The sequence below is a fragment of the Giraffa tippelskirchi genome, chromosome 13 (assembly GCF_054371585.1).
Source record: "Giraffa tippelskirchi isolate mGirTip1 chromosome 13, T2T-mGirTip1v1.2.pri, whole genome shotgun sequence".
Classification (NCBI taxonomy): Eukaryota; Metazoa; Chordata; class Mammalia; order Artiodactyla; family Giraffidae; genus Giraffa; species Giraffa tippelskirchi.
The window spans coordinates 27,305,445-27,323,422 of NC_137287.1; the positions used below are offsets into that span (position 1 = coordinate 27,305,445).

Consider the following 17,978-nt stretch of genomic DNA (forward strand, 5'->3'; position numbering starts at 1 on the left):
TTTGCCTTGTTTCATTCTGTACTCCAAGGCCAAATTTGCCTGTTACTCCAGGTATCTCTTGACGTCCTACTTTTGCATTCCAGTCCCCTATAATGAAAAGGACATCTTTTTTTGGTGTTAGTTCTAGAAGATCTTGTAGGGCTTCATGTAACCATTCAACTGAAGCTTCTTTGGCATTACTGGTTGGGGCATAGACTTGGATTACTGTGATATTGAATGGTTTGCCTTGGAAACGAACCAAGGTCATTCATTGTTCTTGATATTGCATCCAAGTACTGAATTTCAGACTCTTTTGTTGACTTTGAAGGCTACTCCATTTCTTCTAAGGAATTCTTGCCCATAGTAGTAGATATAATGGTCATCTGAATCAAATTTGCCCATTCCCGTCCATTTTAGTTCACTGATTCCTAAAATGTCAGTGTTCAGTCTTGTCATCTCCTGCTTGACCACATCCAATTTACTGAACCTTCCAGGTTCCTATGCAACATTATTCCTTATGGCATCGGACTTTACTTTCACCACCAGGCACATCCACAACTGAACAGTGTTTCTGCTTTGGCCCGGCCTCTTGATTCTTTCTGGAGCTCTTTCTCCTTTCTCCCTCAGTAACATATTGGCCACCTACCAACCTGGGGGGCTCATCTTCCAGGGTCATATTTTTTTGCCTTTTCATACTGTTCATGGGAGTAGTTAAATGACTTGCCCATAATCACATAGAGCAGAGCAGGGATTTGAACTCAGGAAGTTTGGCCCTGGAGCCCATTGTGTTGCTCTGCTGATTGATGCTGCAGGGGAAAGAGGAACTGCTTTTGCCTGGGGAGCTTGAGGCAGTACTCAAGATAAAGGCAGTGCCTAACTGAGCTTTGCAGGATGTGTAGGAGTTGGACAGCACAAACACCAGAGGACTTTGCTGGTTACAGGGGTGGGAGTCACACGAGGACTAGGGACTGACAGATTCAGAGACAATTTGGCTTTGCTACCAAGGGCAGACCACAGCTGAAATGACTCAGAAATGGTGTTTCACTGTGGGAGCCAGGACCAGCTACCTGATTTGTTAAGTTATGCAAAATGAGAAAGGTAAGGCCCTTGTTCAAAAATTATTAAGCAATTCAAGATCACAACATCAGACCCTCCTTATGGAAGTCCCCATGGAACTGGACAGGTCACACACCCATGAATCCAGCCCAGCTGGGGGCTGAGGGATTAAGCAGCCATTGGGTAGCCTCCTTCCAAGTGCTGAGCCTAGACTGATTAAAAGGACTTGGCAGTAGGGTAATTACAAGGCCAGCAGGCCATATATGGTCATGAGGCCAAGTCTTCCTCAAGGATGAGGGAGCTGGACACAAAGTCCCCTAAGAAACAGGACTGAGAGACTTCCCTAGTGGTCCAGTGGTTGAGAAGCTGTCTGCCAAAGGAGGGGACATGGGTTCAATCCCTGGTCCGGGAAGATCCCATATGCCTCAGGGCAATTAAGCCCATACATCACAGCAACTGAAGCCTGTCTGCAGCAATGAAGACCCAGTGCAGTCTAAAATGAAAAAAAAAAAAAAGTAGGACTGAAGTTTAGGGTGCACTGACCGAGAAGGCATCTTTATTCTCAGAGTCTGGGGTCAGAAAAGCAAAGATATTGATGTTTCTGAAGCAGCCCAGAGCACATCAATCTTCAGACACCCATGAGTCTGGAGCTTGGGTTGTTTACTTTGGCAGAACCTCCCAGGACAATTTATTTTTATCAATAAAACTTGGAGACTGTTGAGCCAAGCAGCCACGTGGGGAGAAGCAGGTTCCCAGAGTCTGTATCTCACTTCCCTGCCCTTGTGAGGTGAAAGACCAGGAAATCATGGCGGCAAAGGGAGGGGCTGTAGTGATCCGGGGTCAATGTGTGCACAGCTATCCTGACTCTTGTCTTGGATCTGAATGGACTCAGGACCAGCTACATAAGTGGTTTCCCACACTCAGATTTTCTCTCCTTCTTCTTGTTCTGATCATAACCTAGCCCCCTCAGTTTGGGGTGATGTCTATCAAGGGTTCTGACATTATCCTAATAGAAGTAATTCATACTAAGGTGTAAATGACTGAGTGGCTTGGTTCATTGGTACCTGCTCAGATTTTCAAAAAGAGCCTATTAAGGCAAGTGAAGGCTCCCAGAATATATGGAATAACTCTTTGATGGGTCAGGGCTTCGCTCTGTATTCCTGCATTCCATCCCCTTTTCTCACTTTTGAAAGTAAAAGGGTAGGCAGCAGAACATGGGCTCTGGCATCAACCTGGCCCACATACAAACCTTACTCCTCTATTTCTGATCTGTGTGATAACAGAAACTGTGACCTAGAACACTTCAACTTCTCTGAGCCTCGTTTTCCCCAGGTGGGTGACAGGAATAATCAATGACTCTTTCATTAGATTGTTGGAGTAAATGAATAGATTTCTTAGCCCAGTAGCCTAGAATAGGTCTTCAACAAATATCAATTCCTCTTCCCCATTCCTTTCCTCTGACCTTAGAAAGCATGTTCTTAGAGGGTTGGATCTGTGTCATGGAAAGACGGCGAAATGTCATAGGAAGAATCCTGATTACATTGGAACCAGAGACCTGATTTCAATGCTGAATGTGCTCTTGCCTTGCTGTGTGACCTTGGGCAAGTTGCTTGCTCATTCTGGTCCCAAGTTCCTATCCTGTAATAACATGAAAGTGATATGTCTTCCCTTCAGGATTGGGGGAGGGGAGGTAAAGGAGATAATGCACATGAAACAATTAACACAGAGCCTCCACTCCCCCCCAAAAATCAATTGTCTCTTTAAAATTAAAGAAAAGAAATTTTGGACTCAGCTTTCCTCCTCAAGAAAATGAGGATAATGCCTCCGTAGCTCCCATCTCAAAAAATGCCTCTGAGGCCACGTGAAATAACGTGACCATTGGGAATAAGGACCATTAGGAATCGGGGAGAGGACAGTGTTAATACTGTCGTGAGACGTATTAACATGAGGTGCGATGTTTCAACCTTCCTGGAGACCTGACTCTTGATTCCTGGATGGTGGCCCACGGGATTGGGTCTGACAATTTGGGGCATATGTTTCTTTTGCTCCCTCCCCCCCTGCCTGCTCCCTCCCTTCTCTTGCCCCCTTCCCTTCCCCCACCTTCTTACTTCCCTCCCTGGTCCCTCCCTTTCTCTTTCTCTTTCCTTCTTTTTTCCTTCCTTTCTCCTTCCCTCCCACCCTCCCTTCTTTCTTTCCTTCCTTCTGTCTTGCCATGAACAAAGTTATTAACGGGCCCTTGGCAGAGCAAATTAATTTCCTAATTAGGTAAAAAGGGCAAGCACTACCCTAGCACTGGTGACACTGGTTCAGCATTGAGAACCTTGACCTGACCTCAGGGTAGATGAATTCAGACTTTAAAAAAATTAGCGCATTTCAGAATATTCAGTGAGCTCAGCAAATGTGAGTCTAGGCAAAGGAAGGAAAAATAAAAAACAAACAAAAAAAGAAAATCAGAGGAGAGGACAAGAAAGGAGGAGAGATTTAGTTGAGGTCATCTTTCCCTTTTACTAAGAAGTGTGGGAGTCAGGCAGTCTAGAATCCTTTGATGAAACAATTCCATCACCATGACCTCAGGTGGCCAAGAGAGGTGTAGCTGGTTCAAGAAGCCGTTTTGATTAAAAATAATAATAAAAAAAAAAACACTGTTCATATTCTAGGAGCATTCTTTTGATAAGACAAACAGCCCCCTGATGATCTAAATTTATCAGTCATTTACACTTTAGCATGACTTACTTCAACTATGTTTTATCCTTTGGTATTTAACTGAAATCATTAGCTAGCCACCTGAACCTTCGAGTGAGCTCTCTAGAGGATGAAGGGGCTTATGGGGGTCCAATGGCTGATGGACTAACCACTAGTCTTTCCGTCTTTGTCCTCTTTGTCCTTCCCCTCCTGCTCCTTCTTCTTCTCCTTGTTCTTTTCCTCTTCCTTCTTCTTCTTTGTAAGCGGCATTTCTAAAACTTCTACCTTATCTCTTGGTGCTCTGAGAGGTACTTACATCCATCCTGGAAGGCAGTCTCTTGCCCGATCTTCTCGTCTCTAACAAGGGTAATGATGTCTTTAAAGTAGATAATTTTTAATAAAGCTATTCTGTAGATACTATGATAATGGATACATATCATTATACAGCTGTCAAAACCCGTAGAATGTGCAACAGCACAAGTGAATCCCGATGTAAACTGTGGGCTTTGGGTGATGATGCGCCGATGTGGGTCCATTGATTGTAACAAGCGTACCACTTCTGGCTGGGTTGTTCATGGTGGGGGAAGTTGTCGAGGGGCAAGGAGATCTAAGAATTCTGTGTACCTCTTGCTCAATTTTGCTGTGAACCTAAAACTGCTCTAAAAAACAAAGTGTTTTTTTAAAGTAGACAGCTCCAAATAAACCTGTTTAGACTTTGGTAGGGAAACTCAGGTTTTCTTTTACTCTTTTCATCTAAATCCTTTCCTGCCTCCCCTCGGGAGGAGTAGACTGAGATAAGGAGCAGTGTTTGAAGCCCAGTCCAGCTCCCTGCCAGTGGTGGGCAAGTCTCCTTCCCTCTGGGAGCCTCAGTTTCCCCATCTGGCAAATGACATGGAGCTGCGGAAAGATGCCCACAGAACACCTGATAAGATGAACACCACCAGCTGGTTATTCCATCAGCTGCTGGTGAGTTACTGTTCCGGTGGGTCACTGCTCCCGTGTCTTTCAGAGGCGAATCTGGAGCCGGGAAAACAGAAAACACCAAGAAAGTCATCCAGTACCTGGCTATGGTGGCCTCCTCCCACAAGGGCAAGAAGGATACAAGCATCACGGTGAGTGGCAGCTCCCGTCCTCTGGCCACAACTTGGCGATGGGCCTTGTTCTCGTGGGCTGACCAGATAGAGAGAGCACCATTGGGAAGGCCAGGACTCTGTGTTATAAGGACTCAGGACTGTGTTTCCCTGTCCCTCCCCTGACAGCTCACTGAAGGGATTTTTCTTCATCTTGGGTGGCCCTGTTGGATCTAGGCGGTTCCTCACTTTGGCCAGGATCGGCTCCTGTTTTGTGAACTGGGAGGAGGAGCTTTGGTTGACATCAAAGCTTCTCGCTTGCGGCATCACTGTCATTTTGGACTGGATAGTTCTCTGTGGTGGGGCTGTCTTATGCCCTGGAGGATTTTTAGCAACACCCCTGGTCACTCCCCACTGGAGGTTGGTAGCAGCCTCCCCCCTCAGTTATGACGACCAAGAATGTCAGGTGCCCTTTGAGGGGCACGGTCACCCCTGATTGAGAGCCACTGCCTGAAGTGAATCGCTGTAAATTCCCCAGTGCTGAGGCATACCTATCATTCCTCCATGTATGCCTCCAACGGGAACCCCAGGGCATGGGAACATGCATGTCACTCAGCATATGAGCTTTGGTCCAGTGCCCTTGGCTGAGCATCTACTGTGTGCTAGGCACTGCTAGTATGGGGCCCAACGATGAGTCTGAGTTATTCTAAACACGAGCTTCCAGACTCATGGGGAAGAGAGAGCGTAAATCAAATAAGGACACAGTCAATTAAGGAAAAGAAGAGCAGGTTTCTAGAATCATCCCTGCCTGGGTCCATCCCTCTTTTCCTCCCCAGCCTTAGCCTGGCCTCATCTATCCCAGTGGAGGTGACAAGCAGTGACAAGAACCTGCCAGCCCCTCCCTCCGAAGATTTGGGGCCAGGGGGGTGGCAAAGTGGAGGCCTGAAGAAGGCTTGGGGTGTCACCGGTTCCTGCCGCTCTGGATCTAGCTTCTGGGGCTCAGAGGCGACGCTGGAGAAGCCACAGAGACCAGCCTGTCTGGAGGCCCTTGGAGATCTTGGGCGAGCCCCGGTTGTAGCTTGGGGAACTTTCCTCCCTCCAACAGTTGCGGGAAGCCTGAGATCCAGCATCCACACTGCCTCTGGCATGGTGTAAGGAACAAAGAGCCCCCGAGTTTATGTGGCAGCCAAACACTGCCTCCCACTGCCTTTCCTTTCCCTAGAATAGTAGAAGGAAGAAATGATACTAATGACGGATCTTTATCAAGCACCTACTATGTGCCAGACACTTTTCTCTGCATGTGAGAAGGTATCTCAGACATCGTCTCGTTGGATACAGTTTTAAAGAGCGCACTTTGGTCCCAGCAATTTTAAAAAACCTTTGAAAATGTCTGAATCTCATAAGAAATTAGAAAAGAAAGCAAACAAAGCAGAAAGGAAATTGAATCCAAGAAAAGCTACTGCTTTTCTCAGTTGGAGGATCTTGGAGAATCCTGGCTGTCTTGGGCGGGGTGGGGATTGAAATCGTATATTCTCCAGACCCTGATGTACATGTGATGGAAATAACACTGACATTTGTTTTATAATGTATTGTTCAACCACAGCAAGGCCCATCTTTTGCCTACGTGAGTAACTGAGAGTGTTTTCCTGGTGTGGACGGGAGGCACGGAGTGTATTTAGATATGCATGCCCCTGTTGCACCCACTGAGCCCAGTAGCTGATGGTAGACTGGGCTAGACCCCCGAACCTACAAACGCACTGAAATACTGTCCTGCGGGTGTCCGATGCCACCCGGCGGGGTGGGGCGTGTGGGCGCATCGCCACCTGCAGGACTCCCACTGGAATCCCCGGGGTTGTCCTCTAGCCTGGAACGGATTTTCCCCAGTTCAGAATGAATGTCACCTTACCTTTCCCACCAAGGTGTCCACCACAGGGGTATCCCTGATTGGAAGGCCCTGGAGATGTCTGTCCTGTCTGGTTGAGCTTTTGAGGACCTTCTGGCCCTAAAGCTTTCCTGGCTTGATTGACAGTCAGTTAATGGCACTGCTGTGGCATGCCTTTGTCTCCCCTCCCTGCCATCATCCCTAAATTCCTCCCCTGAAGCCTGTTCCCTGTGCACTGGTGTGTCCTCCTCTGCATGTGTGTGCAGTGCGTGTCTGTCTTTGCATGCCAGTTGCTTGACCCAAGGCTCCAGAAACGGAAGTCTTGGGTTCACGATGCACTAGCTTCGGTGGCACGGTAAGGCCCCAGCTATGCGACACCCAACCAGGCCCTGCTCAAACCTCTGCATATACAAACTCATCTCTTAACGCAGAGCTTGGGGGGCTGGTGTATGGGTCCCAGCCTGGAAGAGACCCTCAGATCAAGAGGTCCTAGCGTGTCCTAGGATCACACTAAGTCCATCTTAGTTAGACATGGGCAGCAGCATCATGCCTGCATCGGAAGGAGAATCAGGCTTCTTCTTTGGGATTTGCTCCTGTGTGACCTTGACCAAGTTGCATAACTTCTCTGGGTCACTGTCTCATCATCCATAAAATGAGTGGTTTGGATCAGATCTCCTGAGAAGGATCTTTTGGCCCCACCAGCTGGAATTCCTGTTCTAGAAAGGGAACTTTCTCGGGGGATACTGAGACCCCAAGTTTGTGTTGACAAAAGTGACCCCTTTAGTCTTCTCCCCACTAGTCAAGCAAAGCCCTCCTTGTAAATTTCCACCATTCCCAATCATGGGGATTCCAGCATGGCTGCGATTTTCACAGAGATGACACTTCCTGTCCATCTTCTTTGGAATCTGCAAAGGAAGAGGCCTTGTGTGACTAATAAACACAGAAATAAATAGTGGCTTCTTGTTCTGTTCCTTTAGGGACAGTCACCCACAGTGCCCTTCTGGTGCACAGCAGAGGGGAGAAAGCCATGCACTAACCTTCTCTTTCTAGAATGTTTCCAAGGTTCTTTTTAGCCTAGTCCAGCTGCCCTGAAAAAAAAAAGACAGGGGAACCAGCAGAGAATACAGGAGAAAACCCCTAGGACCCCCACTTCCCAGCCTGGCCTGTAGGAGGAGCTGTCGGGAGAGCCGCCGGGCCAGTCTGCAGCTGCCATGTTGCGGGGCTAGGCAAAGAGCAGCTCATTGCTTCCTGGCATGATTTACCTCGTTGGCCCTTTCCTGCCACAATTAATCACGTGACTGCATTTGTGCACAGGAGCCCCCTCAGAGGGGGCCAGTGGGCTGTGTACAGTCTCAGCTGCATTTAACCTGATGAATGGAGCTCAGGCAACCCGCTTTGAGGCTTTGTTCTGCAGTTGGTTCAAAGTATTCCTGCTGGGTTTTGTGCGTTCCTTATTTGTCTTCCCCAGGAGACTTCAGAAAACTGATCCTAAGAAAGGGAAAATTGCAACTTTAAAAAATGCACTAAAGCCTTCATAAGTGTTGTAGCGGTCTAGCTTGAAGAAGGCTGCTTGTCAAACATGAGCAGCCTCAGGACTGCCATGTACAGCGGGGCAGGTTATGCACTGCACAATTCCATGGATTCACTATGATGTCAATGACATCCCAGTGTTGTCAGTGCCAGAGTTCAGCGTGTCCCATAGATGAGTAGGCCCTATCTTCTAGGGAACAGATGTCCTGGCTTTAACAGAGCTCATCCATTTGTTTCTCTTCTGAAATCCTCAAGTAAATCTGGACATTAGCATTGGGGTCTCAGAGTGGATAGGTAATAGGAGAGAACCCGTGGGTTAAGGGCAGAGCTTTGTGACAACCTCTGTCCAGGGCAGAACTGTCGGTGCCTGCATCACTTTCTCTAATAACTGCACATGAATGAATTTTAGGGTGAGCTGGAGAAGCAGCTTCTACAAGCAAACCCCATCCTGGAGGCTTTTGGCAATGCCAAAACGGTCAAGAACGACAACTCCTCCCGATTCGTAAGTGGTGAAGCTACATGAGTTTTCTGGAAAAGGCTCAGGTTCCCTGGTGTCCCTTCCTGCCTGAGAGCACAGAGTGCGTGCGTGTGCACAGGGCATCTGAGGCTTAAGGGATGGAGGTGTGCATTGCATTCTGCTCTGTGTCTCCAGTCCTGTCTTAAACTGACCACCCTGTGAGTATTCCAGCTACTCACTCCCTCATTCATTCAGTCACTATTCATGCAACAAATATTCATTGAGCACCTGCTGTATACTCGGCTCTCTGTTACAGTTTAACATTCATAATTCATTCAATAAACATTTACTCAGCATTGAGCACCTAGTATACAAGTGCTAGACAGACACTTGTATACAATACTCGTTCATTTATTCAGCAAAATATGCATTGAGCACCTACTGTGTACCAAGAATATGCAAGTTTCAACACATTTATTAAGCACTCACTGTATATATTTATACAGGCATTTTTACACACATCATTCTCTCCATTTATTCGGATCATTTTTACCAAGTACCTACTGTATACCAGACCCTGAACTGGACTCAGAATCACAACAAACAATTCGGACATGGTTCCAGCCTTCACAAAGCTTGTGGTCTAGTTGTGCCAATAGTCAATGAGGCAGAACTTCCCACACAGGCTTTCCCAGGCGTCATGGGCCCCTTCCCTTTCTCACTTGAGCCTAATGGGGTCAGGAGAACCCTGAACTTGGGTGGTTGATGATACTTAGACAGTAATCATTTTGTTGTACAAAAGAAGCAGGACCTCTATAGGAGACTCAGAAAGATAATTTCATGAAGAAATTTATAGGAAAGATTGTATCTGAATTCCATTAATGAGGGGGACCTTGCTGATTTGTGGGTGCCCCTCTGAATGCTCCCTGACTTCTCTCACCATACTTGCCTGCAGCATGGGATTGAGGGATGAGCCTGGGGACCCCACTGTGAACTGTGTTTTCCTGTTGGCAGGGCAAATTCATCCGCATCAACTTCGATGTCACAGGTTATATCGTGGGAGCCAACATTGAGACGTGTATCCTTTGCTGAGCCTGGGCCACCTGGGATCCTCACCCCTGGCACCACCCACCTCCTGCCCAGAGCCCCAGGGGGCCTGGAAGGCACAAGAGCCACCTCTCTCTCCAGCACTTGGGTGCCATCCAGAACAACTCTTCCCTGGGGTTGTTTTTGCTTAAGATCAAGCCTTGTAGTGTGGTGGTCCCTCGGTTTGGGGACCTCAAGCAGCCTGCATTTTATTCTGGGTGGACCTCTCGCTAGCTGAGTGACCTTGGGCTAGTTATTCAACCTCTCTGTGCCTCATCAGTTAAATGGGGATGATAATAATACCTGCCTCAAGTGAACTGATTCATGTAATGCTTTTAGAGGACTTCCCTGGTGGTTCAATGGTAAAGAATCGACCTGCAAGGCAGGAGACATAGGTTTGATCCCTGGGTCGGGAAGATCCCCTGGAGAAGGGAATGACAACCCACTCCAGTCTTCTTGCCTGGAGAATCCCATGTACAGAGGAGCCTGGCAGACTGCAGTCCATGGGGTTGCAAAAGAGTTGGACATGACTGAGCAACTAACACACTAAAGCTTTTAGAATCATGATAGAATAAGTGCTGTTAAGTATTGGCTAGAGCTTCCTTGGTAGCTCAGATGGTAAAGAATTTTGCCTGCAATGCAAGAGACCTGGGTTCGATTCCTGGGTCAGAAAGATCCCTTGGAGAAGGAAATGACAACCCACTCATCCACAAGTATTTCACTTCATTCTTAACGAGCCAGGGTTCAAGGCCAAGCCCAGACCTCTTGTCCTTTTTAGGAACAGAGCAGCTCCAGCCTACAAATAGGATGTCAGTGGAAATAGAACTTTCCCAGAGGAACAGCCTGCTTCTGGCAAAGCAAACCAGAAGCTGTTTCTGTAAATCTAAGGAATCAGAATTCCACAGCCCACCAGTGCCCACTCATGCATCCCAGTGAGGACTCAGGGTATGGCCTGGGTCACCTGACCATGCATCATCCCCACCTCCCCAGAGCTGGGCCAGGACTAAATGAGATACGGCAGAACACACACTAGTCTCCAATGGGGGGTAAAGTGACCATGAAGAGCCTTGTGTAGGCTCAGAACGGGCATGGCCACCAGCTGAGTTCCAGTTTTCTGAAGTTTCTGGATTCGGGAATTGCAGATGAGTTTGTGGACCTAGCCACTCCCTTCTCCCGGGGATCTTCCCTACCCAGGGATTGAACCCTGGTCTCCTGCACTGCAGGCAGATTCTTAACCATCTGAGCCACCAGGGAAGCCCACAATTATGAGGCCTTGAGAGGAGAAATTAGTGCCCATGACCTGACATAACAGAGCAGGGAGGACACAGTCTAAACCAGTGGATTTGGGGACACAGAGAAGAAATGATTATTCATTCTTTGGTGGTTAGCATCTTGGCAGATTTTGTTTTAGTCAAACAGAGCCTAGTTCTTATGTGCGGGAAATCCACCTGGTATGACAGCCCAGCTGCCCATGTGGCTCCCACCATCTCCACGCCCCCATGGTCTCCACCCCTGCCCCCAAAGCAGAACAGGTCTCCTTAGATTAATCAGTGGGCCTGTTTACAATATCTTGAGGCTTGGTTGCTAGTCAGCTGAGTCAAGGTCACTCAGCCAGCCAGAACTGGTACCCAGCTCTCTGAAGCCCAGCCCCTCGGCTGAGGTAGCTTTGGCCACTGCAGACACTTGGCTTCGCTGCTTCCTGGCTGTGTGCTCCTGGGAAATGAGCCTTCCCTGAGCTTCCCTGGGCCTCAGTTTCCCCTGTATTGAAAATTCCAACAATATTTGCTCTTAGTTCCTAGGATAGTTGGTGAAGTTTAAATGAGACAATGGAAATATAGTACAGATGAACCTACTTCCAGGGCAGGAATAGAGATGCAGACATAAAGAATGGACATGTGGACACAATGGGGGAAAGAGACGGTGGGACAGATTGGGAGACTGGGATTGACATATACACACCACCACGTGTAAAATAGATAGCTAGTGAGAACCTTCTATAAAGCTCAGGGAGCTCAGCTCATTGCCCTGTGAAGAATTGAGGTGGGTGGGATTGCAGGGCTGGGAGGTAGATCCAAGAGAGAAGGGATGTATGTATACTTATAGCTGATTCACTTTGTTGTATAGCAGAAACTAACTCAATATTGTAAAGCAATTGTATTCCAATAAAGAAAAACAAACGAGAAAATGCATGTCCACATTTAGCACAGAGATTAACAGTCCATAGAGGGTGTAATTATTCTTACTCTGTAATATCTAAAGACAGTTCACTGTACAGAAGAGAAGTTGGTGATGGTTGTTGGGGAAACGTCTCATTTCATGCCCCTCCTGAAGTCTTCCACCCTGGAGTCTTTTGACTCCTGTCTTTTTATACTTTTTAACCCCCTTTGTTCCCCTCACTTCTCTCTGGCGCTGGGGCCAGCCAGCAGCACCTAGTAGTCTCATTTTGGATCTATGAGCCAGAACTGGAAGGTCAGCTCATGTGGACCGATGGCTTGATCTGCCTCGGCAATCAGAGTCCTCAAAACTCTCCAGGGAGCCTCTCTCGGGTTCTGGAGATTTCCCCTCCAGCAGTTGGTGTGCCAGGGCTTGGGGAGGAAGGTCATGTCCCTGCAAGAGAAGCACATGTGGTATCCCTGGAATTAATTCCATGTTGTTGTTGTTCAGTAGCTCAGTCATATCCAACTCTTTGTGACCCCATAGACTGCAGCACTCCAGGCTCCCCTGTCCTTCACTATCTCCTGGAGTTTGCTCAAACTCATGTCCATTGAGTTGGTGATGCCATCTAACCATCTCACCCTCTGTTGCCCCCTTCTCTTCCTGCCTTCAATCTTTCCCAACATCAGGGTCTTTTCCAGTGAGTCGACCCTTCACATCAGGTGGCCGAAGTATTGGAGCTCCAGTTTCAGCATCTGTTGTTCCAATGAATATTCAGGGTGATTTCCTTTGGGATTGACTGGTTTGATCTCCTTGCTGTCCAAGGGACTCTCAAGCGTCTTCTCCAGAACGGCAGTTCTAGAATTCTTAACTCCTCCCAAACCAGATCTGCTGGAAAAGTCACGTGCGATTCGCCAAGCCCGAGACGAGAGGACCTTCCACATCTTTTACTATCTGATTGCTGGAGCCAAGGAGAAGATGCGAAGTAAGTGATGAGCAAGGACGTGTGCTGGGAGACCTCAGCCCTCCCTTCCATCGTTATCCAGGGTTAATTGATAGCTATTAAAACAGAGTCTGAGATCCTGCCAGGGAAAGGGTTACACATCTCTGGGGGGTAGCATCTCTTCATCTCCTTTCAGTGAGTGAATATGGCTTCTGTCAGTCATCTTCATTTACTGAGCTTCTACTATGTGGCATAGCAGATGTCAGTTTCAATTAGGCATGAAATACTTAATTAATAATTAGACTGGGTGACATCAAGTCCAAATAGACACAATCTGTGTCTTCTAGGAAGGGAGAAAGACAATTGCCAGGGACATCCCTGGTGGTGCAGTGGATAAGAATCTGCCTGCCAGTGCAGGGGACACAGGTTCGTTCCCTGATCTGGGAAGATCCCATATGCCGTGGAACAACTAAACCAGTGCTCCGCAACAAGAGAAGCCACCACAATGAGAAGCTGGTGCATCACAACAAAGATGTGATGCACCACATCCCCACTCCTGCAACTAGAGAAAGCCCACACACAGCAACAAAGACCCAGAACAGCCAAAAGTAAACTAAATAAATAATTTTAAAAAGACAGTTGCCATATTTGCAAGTTTATAAAACTTGCAGGTATTTAAGATGCATTCTGATTTCATAAGGAATTTTGTAGTGGAACCAAGCACTTTTCGTTGTACCTGTTTTGAAAATAACTTTGAAGTGGCCTGTTTGTAGGATGGGGTCAACTATATTTTTCTATAAAGAACCAGATAGTAAATCTCTTAGGCTCTGTAGGCCACATGGTTTTTGTGACAGCTACACAGCTCTGCCTTTGTAAATGCAGAAGCAGTCATAGGCAATGCTAAACCAGTGGGCATAGCTATATTACAGTAGACTTTTACTTCCAAAAATAGGAATACTCACTGTGCTGTAGTTTGCTGCTCTCTGTTGTAGGAAAAACATTTTTCACATAGAAACACTATACTGTATGCCAGACTCCAGTAGGGAATTATATAATATGTTCTAGGCATGCAGAAGAATTAATCTTTACTAACTTAAAAGAATATATAAAATTCTGAAAAAAGAAATATACCTGTCAATATAGGTACATAGTATGCTCTACTTTATAGTAATAAGTTTAAATCCTAAATTTTAGGAGAACAGTACAAATTTTTCTTCCCATCAGTTTTGTGACCTGGGGTTAGTTATTTTGCTTAGAAAATTACCAAAAGTATGAGTGTACTGGTACCTTTGCTGTGATGAGGTGTATTGTAACGTTTCACCACTAGAGGGAGCAGCGTTCGTGATTTGATCTTGATACTTGGCATCTGGAGCAATTTTGGATAAAACTGGGGAGTGGAATGGATGTTACACAGTGGCAAGTAAGTAAACTAGCTGTTACAGCACAGACGCTGTGGGGCGACCCAGAGAGAAATGTTTATATTTTTCTTCCATCTCTATGCCACCAAAGTCAACAGTCTGGTTGGTTGGAAACGGGTTCAAGTTTTGTACTCTGCCTCCAGTCTTCCAGAAATCGAGCAGCGATAAGGCTAACTAAAATTCCTAGGGACCACTTGTATGCTTGATGGTAGGTTTGGGAAGAGGTTAGGGTTTTAGAGAGAATTGAATGTTTTAAAAGATATCCTCAGTCTGGATAATGAAATCTTGGCAAAGACTCAGATCCTTGTGACTTTAATCAAGCATTTCAGTTAATCCAAAGGCTTGAGTTAACTGGCATCTTGGGTCAATTTAACCTTGACTTTATTAAGTAGCTTCCAAGTGACTTGACCCATGAAATCCCTTCACTTAAAAAGAAAAGCATCTTGCTGAATTCCCTCCAAAAATATAATCAAATCCAGCCTAATTAATGATTAATCTGGAAGAGGACACTTGATATATTGGAGTATGTCATAAAAGCAAATGGTGTAAGAAAAAAGAGAATAAATTATAAATTTGAGGGAGAAAGGGGTGAATAACAACGAAGGAATGTAACTACAGAATACAGCTTTATAGAGAACAATATTTAATAAATGTCATAAACAGAGAATTGGCAAATGTTTTTACTAAAGGGCGAAATAGTCCATATAGGGTTTTGGGATCATATGGTTTTTATTGCAGCTACTCAACTCTGGCTGCCATTGTAGCATGAAAGCAGCCATAGACAATAGACAAGGAAATGGGAGTGCCTGTGTTTCAATAAAACTTTATTTATAAAGACAACCAGCAGACCAGATATGCCAACCCCTGATATAAGCCTTATCTATTATTACAGGGGCTTCCTAGGTGGCACTAGTGGTAAAGAACTCGCCTGCCCATGCAGGAAACATAAGAGACACAGGTTCAATCCCTGGGTCAGGAAGATCCCCTGGAGCAGGAAATAGCAACCCACTGCAGTATTCTTTCATGGAGAAGCCCATGGACAGAGAAACTTGGAGGGCTGCAGTTCATGGGGTCACAAAGAGCGACCATGGTCATGACTGAAGTAACCTGACACGTGTTGATTGCTAGTAATAGTTTGAGAAGAGGGAGGATGTTGTAAGAACACTAAATCTTTTTCTATCATAGCAGGAGGTGAATGGGCAGTATCTAACCCATATCCAGAAGTAGCCATTAATATGACATATAAGTATAGTATATAGTAAGCCTATTATATAGAGAAATAGTGCTAACTACCAGGAAAAAATCAGTTAAAAGAGGTAAAAAGCAGTTACTGTAGGTAACTACTATAGGTTGGAGTTGGAGAAAGGATGGGACAAGCAATGGTATTTTTATTATAAACCTTTTGATAATAATTGATTTTTTTCTCATAAAGTATTTGTTAAGGTTAATGTGTTTTAATAGGATAGGACAGAATCAACTATTACACAACATACATAGAACAAAAATCACAGTGCTAACTAGATATCCAAAAAGATACGGTAAAATCATATGTGCCTAGAGAATTATTTGATTATTAGAGAAGGAAAACTGGGGTGATTCAGGAACTAATGCTGATGAAGGTTGCAAAACAAGGGTGACTTTCTCCTTCCTTGGGATGCTCGTGAAGTTCCTGTCAAATTCTATTCGACCAGTGATGACTAGAAGCTGCAAGTTGCATTTCTCAGGCTGTTAGTATCATATCTGTAGCTCAGTCACTGATATTTAAAATCTGTGTGCATGTTTAATTTTGATAAAAGTTTAATAAATGGATGGATAAAGATTAATCTAACTTTTCAGACAGCTTTGTTCCTGAAGGCAGGATACCTTTGGGCAACTGAACTAAAGACATCCCTTCCTCTGAGTAGATGCCACCATTCCATCAGGGGCCATGGCTAAGGATGTGGGGCCAAGGCTGAATTTCAGTTGCCAGGCACCCTGGGTCAGTGCACAAGCTTCACCACTGTATGAGGCAGGTGATGGTTAGTGATCACTTCTATGCAATGAAACAGAAGGAAGCTTTGAACTGTCCAAGTCTCGGGAAAGGGAAAGAAATCATGATGGGCCAGACCCTTCATCAGGTTCCAGTCTCCTGTTCAAAGTGGACGTGTCCTTCCTGACCACCACCCCATCTTCCTTTCCTTCTAGATGACTTGCTTTTGGAAGGCTTCAACAACTACACGTTCCTCTCCAATGGCTTTGTGCCCATCCCAGCCGCCCAGGACGATGAGATGTTCAATGAAACCGTGGAGGCCATGGCCATCATGGGGTTCACTGAGGAGGAGCAGCTGTGTAAGTCTTTTCACCTTGGGGAGGGTGCTGGTCAGGAGACCAGCTTTGGGATCCTGCTCTGTGTACTGACTCCAAAATGCTTTATCAAAAGTCCAGGCTCTCGTTCAACTTGTCCAAAAGAATTTGGGCAAAGAACATGAGGTACTAAGGGGAAAAAAATGAACACACACACACACTGAGGCTGAGGAGCAAAGTGAGCAGCAAAGCAGTTTATTTAGGGCAGAATTGAAACTTACGCACTCAACACAGAGAGTAGGTGTCCTCCAAATGAGGGGTGCCCTGCAGGGGTTTTTTGATCCCCCTTTTATTTGTAGCCCTTTAAATAGGTGGGTCTTTTTGATTAGGGGTGGAATATTCATTGAGGGGAAGGCTGAAGTGTGGCCTGGATTGCATCCAGTAGCATCAGTCCCTTGTCTTGAGCATTTGTCTCTCAAAGCCACTGTACATGACTCTAAGAGCTGTATTCCCTTAAATTTTCCTTTACTAGTCAAGCTCCACACATGAAAGGGCATGTAGGGTCATTGGCAACCCATGCATTTTTACTGCGTATGCTCCACAGTTTTCTTGGTCAGAGTTTCTTGCTCATAGTTACAGAGTTTCTGTGTTAATGCCATTCCTCCATGAATCATGGCCTGATTAAGTGCAAAACAAGGAGGTGGCTTTGCCTTCCACCTGATGTCTACATATGAGGAGACCATCCTTGGGCCCAGCCCTGTCTTTCCTGCCTCAGTACCACTGGAATAAGTTAGGGACTTTCCTTTGGTCAGGACGGATTTCTGCTTTCTGAATTCCCCACTCAAAAAAAAAAAAAGGAAAAGAAGGAAAATTAATATTACTTTATGTGGCTTATTGCTGTCTTAGAAAGGTGGCTACATTAGGCCTCTTTTGGCTACAACTGACCAAATTGGCTTAAGCAAAAAGGAAAATGATTCATTCATATAGCTGGAAAATTCAGGGATACTGGGTTCATGAACAGCAAATTCTTGGGACTCTAAGAATGTCTTTGGAACTTGGTATCTCACTAACCTTGTCTTTAAGTAGGTGATAGTTTCTTGGCAACAAAATGGCTGTTATGGCTCCAGCCCTTACATCCATTGGGTTTATGTCCAGCAGAAACGAGCAGAGTGGATTCCTCTGAGTCCCTTAATGAAGTCTCATTGCCTAGGTTGACATGCATAATCCTGAACTACTCACAATGAGCCAGGGTTGTAGAAAGCTCTATTACATCTCTTTGTTATGGTCTCTATTCCATTCTTGAAGCTGGAGGTAGAGAGGTCATTGGCCTTATCAAGAATATGTAGGTGGAGGGGAGGGAAAGTAATTGTGGCAGTGGGTGTACTTGGGCTCTTCCTGGAAAGGCAGTTCTGGTGGTGGGTCAGTATTGATCAATATC

At 45.9% G+C, this 17,978-nt stretch overlaps 1 protein-coding gene across 7 annotated transcripts in view; it reads left to right on the forward strand.

The window, feature by feature from the left end:
• The window catches only part of MYH11 (myosin heavy chain 11), a 124,555-nt gene that overhangs the window by 54,508 nt on the left and 52,069 nt on the right, over nt 1-17,978 (forward strand). For 5 of the 7 annotated variants that reach the window (XM_081556280.1, XM_081556276.1, XM_081556273.1 and 2 more), the window contains 5 exons: nt 4,727-4,829; nt 8,609-8,701; nt 9,671-9,734; nt 12,783-12,881; nt 16,442-16,585. In XM_081556280.1, the coding sequence (XP_081412406.1) occupies nt 4,785-4,829; nt 8,609-8,701; nt 9,671-9,734; nt 12,783-12,881; nt 16,442-16,585 (445 nt within the window). In that variant the 5' untranslated portion in view covers nt 4,727-4,784. Of the gene's footprint in view, nt 1-4,726; nt 4,830-6,390; nt 6,412-8,608; nt 8,702-9,670; nt 9,735-12,782; nt 12,882-16,441; nt 16,586-17,978 lie in introns of all 7 variants that reach the window. The other 2 variants (XM_081556278.1, XM_081556274.1) reach the window with 1 other exon arrangement.